The following is a 12091-nucleotide window of genomic DNA, read 5'->3' on the forward strand; positions in this document are numbered from 1 at the left end:
CTTCATATATATATATTTTATAATTTTTTGACCTTGTTTTTTTGTTTGTTTTTTTTTGTTTGTTTTTTTCTTCTTTTCTTTAACATTGTATTTTTGAAATTCCAAACTCTACTCTAGATTTTTAATTTTCGCTTTTTGGTATATGTTATCAATTTTGTACCTATAGTTTTTTTTATATAACTTCTGTGACTTTTTTTTTTTTCTTTTCTTCTTTTCTTCTTCTCTGTTTCTTTCTCTTCTTCTTTTATATAACATTGTATATCTGAAATTCCAAACTCTACTCTAGATTTTTAATTTATGCTTTTTGGTATTTGATATCAATTTTGTACCTGTATTTTCTTTATAATTTTTGTGACATTGTTTGTATTTGTTTGTTTGTTTTCTCTCTTTATTTTTCTTCTTTTTTTTTTTAACATTGTATTTTTTGAAATTCCAAACTCTACTCTAGATTTTTAATTTTTGCTTTCTGGTATTAGTTATCAATTTTGTACCTGTACTTTCTTTATAATTTTCACGGCCTTGTTTTTGTTTGTTCGTTTTTTCTCTCTTTCTTTTCCTTCTTCTTTTCTTTAACATCGTATTTTTGAAATTCCAAACTCTACTCTAGATTTTTAATTTTTGATTTTATGTATTTGTTACCAATTTTGTACCTTTAAGGACCCAATCTTCAGGACCCATTTTTGACTAGGGAGCAAGATTACTGGCTTGACTGCTCTCTCTCCCTTTGGACTCTCCTTTTTCTCCAACAGGTCGCCTGTGTCTCCTCCCTAACCCCTCTCTACTCTACCCAACTCTGTGAATTTCTGTGTGTTCCAGACGGTGGAGAATACTTAGGGAACTGATTACTGGCTGGATCTGTCTCCCTCCTTTTCATTCCCCCCTTTTATCCTTCTGGCCACCTCTGTCACCTTCCTCCTTCTTCTCTTCTCTGTATAACTCCGTGAACATCTCTGAGTGGTCCAGTTGTGGAGTGCACATAAGGAAGTGACTACTGGCTAGCCCACTGTCTCCACTATTGATTCACCTCATCTCATTTGGGTCACCTCTAACTCCCTCCTCCCTCTTCTCTTCTCCATGTAACCCTGTGAACCTCTCTGAGTGACCCTCACCATAGAGAAACTTTTCATCTTTAATGTAGATGTTTTATCAATGGTGCTGTATAGAAGGAGAAGTTTTGAAACTACTGTAAAAATAAGACCGATAACCGGAAGCAGGAGACTTAAGTCCAAACCCTGACTCCAGGGAACTCCTGACTCCAAGGAACATTAATTGACAGGAGCTCATCAAATGCCTCCATACTGACACTGAAACCAAGCACCACACAAAGGCCAATAAGTTCCAGGGCAAGACATACCAAGCAAATTCTCCAGCAACAAAGGAACACAGCCCTGAGCTTCAAGATACAGGCTGCCCAAAGTCACCCCAAAACAATAGACATCTCATAACTCATTAATGGACATTTCATTGCACTCCAGAGAGAAGAAATACAGCTCCACCCACCAGAACACCGACACAAGCTTCCCTAACCAGGAAACCTTGACAAGCCACCTGTACAAACCCACACACAGTGAGGAAATGCCACAATAAAGAGAACTCCACAAACTGCCAGAATACAGAAAGGACACCCCAAACTCAGCAATTTAAACAAGATGAAGAGACAGAGGAATACTCAGCAGATAAAGGAACAGGATAAATGCCCACCAAACCAAACAAAAGAGGAAGAGATAGGGAATCTACGTGATAAAGAATTCCGAATAATGATAGTGAAATTGATCCAAAATCTTGAAACTAAAATGGAATCACAGATGAATAGCCTGGAGACAAGGATTGAGAAGATGCAAGAAAGGTTTAACAAGGACCTAGAAGAAATAAAAAAGAGTCAATATATAATGAATAATGCAATAAATGAAATTAAAAACACTCTGGAGGCAACAAATAGTAGATTAACAGAGGTAGAAGATAGGATTAGTGAATTAGAAGATAGAATGGGAGAAATAAATGAATCAGAGAGGATAAAAGAAAAATGAATTAAAAGAAATGAGGACAATCTCAGAGACCTCCAGGACAATATTAAACGCTACAACATTCGAATCATAGGGGTTCCAGAAGAAGAAGACAAAAAGAAAGACCATGAGAAAATACTTGAGGAGATAATAGTGGAAAACTTACCTAAATTGGGGAAGGAAATAATCACCCAAGTCCAAGAAACCCAGAGAGTCCCAAAGAGTCCCAAACAGGATAAACCCAAGGCGAAACACCCCAAGACACATATTAATCAAATTAACAAAGATCAAACACAAAGAACAAATATTAAAAGCAGCAAGGGAAAAACAACAAATAACACACAAGGGAATTCCCATAAGGATAACAGCTGATCTTTCAATAGAAACTCTTCAAGCCAGGAGGGAATGGCAAGACATACTTAAAGTGATGAAAGAAAATAACCTACAGCCCAGATTATTGTACCCAGCAAGGATCTCATTCAAGTATGAAGGAGAAATCAAAAGCTTTTCAGACAAGCAAAAGCTGAGAGAATTCTGCACCACCAAACCAGCTCTCTAACAAATACTAAAAGATATTCTCTAGACAGGAAACACAAAAACGGTGTATAAACTCAAACCCAAAACAATAAAGTAAATGGCAATGGGATCATACTCATCAGTAATTACCTTAAACGTAAATGGGTTGAATGCCCCAACCAAAAGACAAAGACTGGCTGAATGGATACAAAAACAAGACCCCTACATATGTTGTCTACAAGAGACCCACCTCAAAACAGGGGACACATACAGACTGAAAGTGAAGGGCTGGAAAAAGATTTTCCATGCAAATAGGGACCAAAAGAAAGCAGGAGTAGCAATACTCATATCAGATAAAATAGACTTTAAAACAAAGGCTGTGAAAAGAGACAAAGATGGTCACTACATAATGATCAAAGGATCAATCCAAGAAGAAGATATAACAATTATAAATATATATGCACCCAACACGGGAGCACCACAGTACGTAAAACAAATGCTAACAAGTATGAAAGGAGAAATTAACAATAACACAATAATAGTGGGAGACTTTAATACTCCACTCACACCTATGGATAGATCAACTAAACAGAAAATTAACAAGGAAACACAAACTTTAAACGATACAATAGACCAGTTAGACCTAATTGATATCTATAGGACATTTCATCCCAAAACAATGAATTTCACCTTTTTCTCAAGCGCACATGGAACCTTCTCCAGGATAGATCACATCCTGGGCCATAAAGCTAGCCTTGGTAAATTCAAAAAAATAGAAATCATTCCAAGCATTTTTTCTGACCACAATGCAGTAAGATTAGATCTCAAGTCCAGGAGAAAAACGATTAAAAATTCCAACATATGGAGGCTGAACAACACGCTGCTGAATAACCAACAAATCACAGAAGAAATCAAAAAAGAAATCAAAATTTGCATAGAAATGAATGAAAATGAAACACAACAACCCAAAACCTGTGGGACACAGTAAAAGCAGTCCTAAGGGGAAGTTCATAGCAATACAGGCACACCTCAAGAAACAAGAAAAAAGTCAAATAAATAACCTAACTCTACACCTAAAGCAACTAGAAAAGGAAGAAATGAAGAACCCCAGGGTTAGTAGAAGGAAAGAAATCTTAAAAATTAGAGCAGAAATAAATGCAAAAGAAACAAAAGAGACCATAGCAAAAATCAACAAAACCAAAAGCTGGTTCTTTGAAAGGATAAATAAAATTGACAAACCATTAGCCAGACTCATCAAGAAACAAAGGGAGAAAAATCAACAAAATTAGAAACGAAATGGAGAGATCACAACAGACAACACAGAAATACAAAGGATCATAAGAGACTACTATCAACAATTATATGCTAATAAAATGGACAACGTGGAAGAAATGGACAAATTCTTAGAAAAGTACAACTTTCCAAAACTGGACCAGGAAGAAATAGAAAATCTTAACAGACCCATCACAAGCACGGAAATTGAAACTGTAATCAAAAATCTTCCAGCAAACAAAAGCCCTGGTCCAGACGGCTTCACAGCTGAATTCTACCAAAAATTTAGAGAAGAGCTAACACCTATCCTGCTCTAACTCTTCCAGAAAATTGCAGAGGAAGGTAAACTTCCAAACTCATTTTATGAGGCCACCATCACCCTAATACCAAAACCTGACAAAGATCCCACAAAAAAAGAAAACTACAGGCCAATATCACTGATGAACATAGATGCAAAAATCCTTAACAAAATTCTAGCAATCAGAATCCAACAACACATTAAAAAGATCATACACCATGACCAAGTGGGCTTTATCCCAGGGATGCAAGGATTCTTCAATATCCGCAAATCAATCAATGTAATACACCACATTAACAAATTGAAAAATAAAAACCATATGATTATTTCAATAGATGCAGAGAAAGCCTTTGACAAAATTCAACATCCATTTATGATAAAAACTCTCCAGAAAGCAGGAATAGAAGGAACATACCTCAACATAATAAAAGCTATATATGACAAACCCACAGCAAACATTATCCTCAATGGGGAAAAATTGAAAGCATTTCCTCTAAAGTCAGGAACAAGACAAGGGTGCCCACTTTCACCATTACTATTCAACACAGTTTTGGAAGTTTTGGCCACAGCAATCAGAGCAGAAAAAGAAATAAAATGAATCCAAATTGGAGAAGAAGAAGTAAAACTCTCACTATTTGCAGATGACATGATCCTCTACATAGAAAACCCTAAAGATTCCACCAGAAAATTACTAGAAATAATCAATGAACATAGTAAAGTTGCAGGATATAAAATCAACACACAGAAATCCCTTGCATTCCTATACACTAATAATGAGAAAACAGAAAGAGAAATTAAGGAAACAATTCCATTCACCATTGCAACGAAAAGAATAAAATACTTAGGAATATATCTACCTAAAGAAACTAAAGACCTATATATAGAAAACTATAAAACACTGGTGAAAGAAATCAAAGAGGACACTAATAGATGGAGAAATATACCATGTTCATGGATTGGAAGAATCAATATAGTGAAAATGAGTATACTACCCAAAGCAATTTATAGATTCAACGCAATCCCTATCAAGCTACCAACAGTATTCTTCACAGAGCTAGAACAAATAATTTCACAATCTGTATGGAAATACAAAAAACCTAGAATAGCCAAAGTGATCTTGAGAAAGAAGAATGGAACTGGAGGAATCAACCTACCTGACTTCAGGCTCTACTACAAAGCCACAGTCATCAAGACAGTATGGTACTGGCACAAAGACAGAAATATTGATCAATGGAATAAAATAGAAAGCCCAGAGATAAATCCACGCACATATGGACACCTTATCTTTGACAAAGGAGGCAAGAATATACAATGGATTAAAGACAATCTCTTTAACAAGTGGTGCTGGGAAATCTGGTCAACCACTTGTAAAAGAATGAAACTAGACCACTTTCTAACACCATACACAAAAATAAACTCAAAATGGATTAAAGATCTAAACATAAGACCAGAAACTATAAAACTCCTAGAGAAGAATCTGCTTTTCAATGTAGGGGACATTAGTTTGATCCCTGATCCGGGGAACTAAGATTCTACATGAGTTGAGGCAACTAAGCCAGTGCACCACAACTACTGAGCCTGTACTCCTGGAGCCCAAGTGCTACAACCAGAAAGAAGCCAGCACACCGCAACTAGAGAAGCCCATGCACTGCAAAGTATGATTCTTCATGCTGCAACCAAGACCCAATGCAGCCTAATAAATATATAAATAAATAGTCTTCAAACAAAATACTATGAGAATACTTATATACAGTAAGCTCACCTTTGCAACATGAAAATACGTGAAATTTTTCATAGGTGGAGAACGTAAGAAAGGAATTAAATGCAGGAAACAATGAACAAACACACAGAGATCTGAAATTGAAAGTGCACATTACCTAGGCATGTTGCAGAGTAATTAGGAAATATGATTTCGAATCATGCAAAATAAACCTAGATTTGAATTCTAAGTTATTCCATTGTTTTTCTTATGTGATCCTGAATAAACAACCTAACCTCTGTAAAAATGCAGACAACAGGCTGGTCTGATGGTAATGGGTTACCAGAACTTATTAACATTAGTGTCACTAAAATTAGTATACAACTCCCCACTGCTAAATTTGACTGGCTTTTAAAAAAGAAAAAAAAAAGGCAGACAATAATAAGTACTGTTTAATAGCACTGTTGTAAGGATTAAACTATATATAAGTAGGTTACTCGGCACAGTGTGATGTTATAAAGAAAGAAAAGAAAGTATTGTCATTTTACAGTGTGAGTAAATTCCAAAACACAACAAAACTTGTTTGCACCAGGACCCAGGAGAAAGGAGCAGAGAGCCCACAAGAGACTGAGCCAGACTTGCCTGTGAGTGTCCAGGAGTCTCCAGAAGAGGTGTGGGTTGACAGCTGCCTGTCGCAGGGTCAGAGGCACTGACTACAACAGTCATGGGAGCTGGGCCTGTGGCATAAGTCCTTTTGAAGGAGGTCGCCATTACCCCACCATAGGTTGGCCTCAGGACAAACTACAGGGAGGGAACACAGCCTGACTCATCGGAAGAAAACTGGATTAAAGATTTACTGAGCATGGCCCTGTGCACCAGAGCAAGACCCAGTTTTACCCATAGCCAGTGCCTCCCACCAGGAAATTTCCACAAGCTTCATAGCCTCATCCATCAGAGGGCAGACACTAATCACAAAAACTAACCAAATGAATCACATGGATCACAATCTTGTCTGACACAATGAAACTATGAGCCATGCCATGTAGGGCCACCCAAGACAGATGGGTCATGGTTAGAGTTCTGACAAAACGTGGTCCACTGGAGAAGGGAATGGAAAGCCACTTTAGCATTCTTGCCTTGAGAACCCCAGGAAGAGTATGAAAAGGCAAAAAGATATGACACTAAAAGATGAACTCCCTAGGTTGGGCACCTACCAACATGCTACTGGAAAGGAGTGGAGAAATAGCTCCAGACGGAATAAAGAGGCTGAGCCAAAGTGGAAACAACGCCCAGGTGTGGATGTCTGGTGGTGAAATTAAAGTCCAATGCTATAAAGAACAATACTGCATAGGAATGTATAATGTTAGGTTCATGAATCAAAGTAAACCGGAAGTGGTCAAACAGGAGATGACAAGCATGAATGTTGACATTTTAGGAATCGGTGAACTCAAATGGACTGGAATGGGTGAATTTAATTCAGATGACCATTATATCTACTACTGTGGGCAAGAATACCTTAGAAGAAATGGAGTAGCCATCATAGTCAACAAAAGGGTCCGAAATGCAGTGCTTGGATGCAATCTCACAAACAACAGAATGATCTCTGTTCATTTCCAGAGCAAACCATTCAATATCACAGCAATCCAAGTCTATGCCCCCACCAGTAATGCCGAAGAAGCTGAAGTTGAATGGTTCTATGAAGACCTACAAGACCTCCTAGAACTAACACCAAAAATAGATGTTCATTGCATTATAGGGTACTAGAATGCAAAAGTAGGAAGTCAACAGACACCTTGGAGTAACAGGCAAATTTGGCCTTGGAGTACAAAATTAAGCAGAGCAAAGGCTAACAGAGTTTTGCCAAGAGAACACACTGGTCATAGCAAACACCCTCTTCCAACAACACAAGAGAAGACTCTACACATTGACATCACCAGATGGTCAATACTGAAATCAGATTGGTTATATTCTTTGCAGCCAAAAATGGAGAAGCAAAACAAGACTGGGAGCTGACTGTGGCTCAGATCATGAACTCCTTATTGCTAAATTCAGACTTAAATTGAAGAAACTAGGGAAAACCACTAGACCATTCAGGTATGACCTAAATCAAATCCCTTATGATTATACAGTGGAAGTGAGAAATAGATTTAAGGGATTTGATCTGATAGAGTACCTGAAGAACTATGGACAGAGTTTCATGACATTGTACAGGAGGTAGTGATTAAAACCATCCCCAAGAAAAAGAAATACAAAAAGGCAAAATGGCTGTCTGAGGAGGCCTTACAAATAGCTGAGAAAAGAACAGAAGCAGAAGGCAAACGAGAAAAGGAAAGATATACCCATTTGAATGCAGAGTTCCAAAGAATAACAAGGAGAGATAAGAAAGCCTTCCTCGGTGATCAGTGCAAAGAAACAAAGGAAAACAATAGAATGGAAAAGACTAGAAATCTCTTCAAGAAAATTAGAGATACCAAGGGAACATTTCATGCAAAGATGGGCATAATTAAGGACAGAAATGGTATGGATCTAACAGAAGCAACAAAGATATTAAGAAGAGGTGGCAAGAATACACAGAAGAACTATACCAAAAAGATCTTAATGACTCAGATAACCATGATGGTGTGACCACTCACCTAGAGCCAGACTGGAGTGCAAAGTCAACTGGGCCTTAGAAAGCATCAGTACAAACAAAGCTAGTGGAGGTGATGGATTCCCAGCTGAACTATTTCAAATCCTAAAAGATGATGCTGTACTTGGTATGCCAGCAAATATGGAACACTCAGCAGTGGTTAAAGGATTGGAAAAGGTCAGTTTTTATTCAAATCCCAAAGAGCAATGCCAAAGAATGTTCAAACTACCGCACAATTGCACTCATTTCACATACCAGCAAAGTAATGCTCAAAATTATCCAAGCCAGGCCTCCACAGAACATGAACCAAGAACTTTCAGATGTACAAGCCTAGATTTAGAAAAGGCAGAGGAACTATAGACCAAATTGCCAAAATCTTTGGATCACAGAAAAAGCAAAAGCATTCCAGAAAAACATCTACTTCTGCTTTATTGACTATACTAAAGCCTTTTAGTGTATGGATCACAACAAACCGTGGAAAATTCTTCAAGAGATGGGAATAGCAGACCACCTTACCTGCCTCCTAAGAAACCTGTATGCAAGTCAAGAAGCAACAGCTAGAACTGGACATGGAACAATGGACTGGTTCCAAACTGGGAAAGGAGTATGTCAAGGCTGTATACTGTCACCCCACTTATTTAACTTATATGTAGAGTACATCATGTGAAATGTCAGACTGGATGAAGCACAAGCTGGAATCAAGATTGCTGAGAGAAATATCAATAATGTCAGATATGCAGATGACACCACCCTAATGGTAGAAAGCAAAGAGGAACCAAAGAGCCCCTTGATGAAGGTTAAAGAGAGAGGGGAAAAGCTGGCTTAAGACTCAATGTTTTAAAACAAAAATCACAGCATCTGGTCCCATCACTTCATGGCAAATAGATGGGGAGACAATGGAAACAGTAACAGACTTTATTTTGGGGGGCTCCAAAATCACCATGGCTGCAGGTGACTACAGCCATGAAATTAAAAGACACTTTCTCTTTGGGAGGAAAGCTATGACAAACCTAGACAGCATATTAAAAAGCAGAGACATTACTTCGCCAACAAAGGTCTGTCTAGTCAAAGCTATGGTTTTTCCAGTAGTCATGTATGGATGTGAGAGTTGGACCATCAGAAGGCTGAACGTTGAAGAATTGATGCTTTTGAGCTGTGGTGTTGGAGAAGACTCTTGAGAGTCCCCTTGGACTGCAAGAAAATCAAACCAGTCAGTCCTAAAGGAAATCACTTCTGAATATCCATTAGAAGGACTGATGCTGAAGCTGAAGCTCCAATACTTTGGCCAAGTGATGCAAAGAACTGACTCACTGGAAAAGACCTTGATGCTGGGAAAAACTGAAGGCAGCAGAGAAAGGGGACAACAGAGGATGAGATGGTTGGATGACATCACTGACTCAATGGACATGACTTTGAGAAAGCTCCAGGAGATGGTGAAGGACAGGGAAGCCTGACATGCTGCAGCCCATGGGGTCGCAAAGAGTTGGACACAACTGAGCGACTCAGTATCGGTCTCAGTTCAGTCACTCAGTCGTGTCTGACTCTTTGTGACCCCATGAACCGCAGAATGCCAGGCCTCCCTGTCTATCACCAATTCCCAGAGTCCACCCAAACCCATGTCCATTGAGTCAGTGATGCCATCCAATCATCTCATCCTCTGTCGTCCCCTTCTCCTCCTGCCCTCAATCTTTCCCAGCATCAAGGTCTTTTCAAATGAGTCAGCTCTTTGCATCAGGTGGCAAAAGTACTGGAGTTTCAGCTTCAACATCAGTCGTTCCAATGAACACCCAGGACTGATCTCCTTTAGGATGGACTGGTTGGATCTCCTTGCAGTCCAAGGGACTCTCCAGAGTCTTCTCCAACACCACAGTTCAAAGCCATCAATTCTTCAGCGCTCAGCTTTCTTTATAGTCCAACTCTCACATCCACACATGACCACTGAGTGACTGAACAACACCAAATACAAATACAGGCATTATTTTTTTCTGAAACACGATCAGTAGCTAAAAAACACATACAAATACATAAGCACTTTTAATATATGAAATATTATTCAAATATTTATATCTAAAAGCATGTATACTCAAAGCAATCCTATATTTATATGCTTAATATTTAAACAATAGAATATGCTAAATATTTCTGAAAAAAGCTAATGGGGAAAAATTATATTTTTAATCCATATGTAAACTTATCCTATTATTTTCTAATATTATATCTTTATAAAACTTAGGTTACACCTAAAATCCAAAATTACTTTATCTATATTGCTACAAAACCTACTTTTTCTTCTCGTTCTGTTTCAAGGTGTTTCTTAACAGACCAAAGTTCATTTCTGAGATTGCATAGTTCAGTCTCCTAAAGAAAAAGGAACATGAAATTTATAAGTGCATCTATATAGTTCTTAAGATAATGAAAATGCAAACTAGTATTTTAAAACTTTAGTTTTACAGAAAAATGAATTCACTCATAAAAGATATACATTTTAAAAGCTTGCTGTTATGAAGGCTGCTAGATGAACATAACCAAAGATTTCATTTAGACAAATTTTAACACTATATATATCTCTAAAGAAATATTTAACACTATATACATCTCTTCTTCTCATCCTCTCCCAATCTATCCCACTCCTCCTTTCCAAACCTCAATCAGAGCTCAAACTTATTTGTAATTGGAATTTATAACTTTTCACTTGAAAAAAAGAGATCATTCTACAATTTCAAAAAAAATTAGAAAACCATCTCCCTATAAAATCTATAATATCCCTTTCAGATCTATGGTTATTTGATTCTATAGATCAAAAATTATGGTTTATATGAAAATTGGCTTCTACTCCTATTTGTTCTCACCAGAGATGCTTTCATTGATGAGTGTTCTTGTTCTTTGCTCTTATACAATCCTAATTCTGAGTCTCTTTCTTCAACAATTTTATCATATTGGTGCTATATTAAATAGAGAGAACATTTTAGATGTATTAGAAGTTCAAAAGCTTATGTTTTAGTAACATTGTTATCCTAATGCATTTAATATTTACAAAAATGATGTCTATGAATTCAGTAATATATATTTGAGCATATTTTTAAATTTTTTAAATTACATTTTTAAATGCTAACAATAAAAACAATAAAACATAGATAACGGTCTTAGAAATAACCCAAGAGCAAAAAATAATATTTTTTAATTAGGAATAATGAATTTCATAATTTTAAAAAAACATTAGAAACACGAAGACCTCTTAGAAAAACTGCTGATTCCAGATCTTGGGCAGGAAATACAAGATGAATCTTAAATATTTTGTTGTTAACAGAAAGTAAGAAAGCTATCACAGATTATTAGGGTCAAGTCAAAAGGACCTGCCAACCAGTTTTAAGAGGTTCCCACTGGCCAAAGTTGGGACAATTTAAGTATCAATAAGGATAAAAACTGTACTGGATTAAGACATACAAAAGTTGCTTACATTTATGAGTTCACAATATTACTTAAAATATTTTTAATTTCTCATAGGTTACTTCATAATAATATCCTAGCAACAACTTATAAAGATTGATAGGTATAGCCCACTTTCTATCAAAATCCTGAAGAGTATAAGACTTAATTCCCTAAGGTAATGATTACTTTAAAACAACAGTAAAAAGTAGAGCATACTCACAAATACAACTAACATAGTTTTACAT

At 36.9% G+C, this 12091-nt stretch overlaps 1 protein-coding gene across 7 annotated transcripts in view; it reads right to left on the reverse strand.

The window, feature by feature from the left end:
* The window catches only part of SYCP1 (synaptonemal complex protein 1), a 145736-nt gene that overhangs the window by 35862 nt on the left and 97783 nt on the right, over positions 1 to 12091 (reverse strand). For all 7 annotated transcript variants that reach the window (XM_061410348.1, XM_061410344.1, XM_061410316.1 and 4 more), the window contains 2 exons: positions 11267 to 11359; positions 10701 to 10775 (listed from right to left, as the gene is read on the reverse strand). In XM_061410348.1, coding sequence (XP_061266332.1) covers positions 10701 to 10775; positions 11267 to 11359 — 168 coding nt within the window. The remainder of the gene's footprint in view (positions 1 to 10700; positions 10776 to 11266; positions 11360 to 12091) is intronic.

This window comes from Bos javanicus, chromosome 3 (assembly GCF_032452875.1).
Source record: "Bos javanicus breed banteng chromosome 3, ARS-OSU_banteng_1.0, whole genome shotgun sequence".
Classification (NCBI taxonomy): Eukaryota; Metazoa; Chordata; class Mammalia; order Artiodactyla; family Bovidae; genus Bos; species Bos javanicus.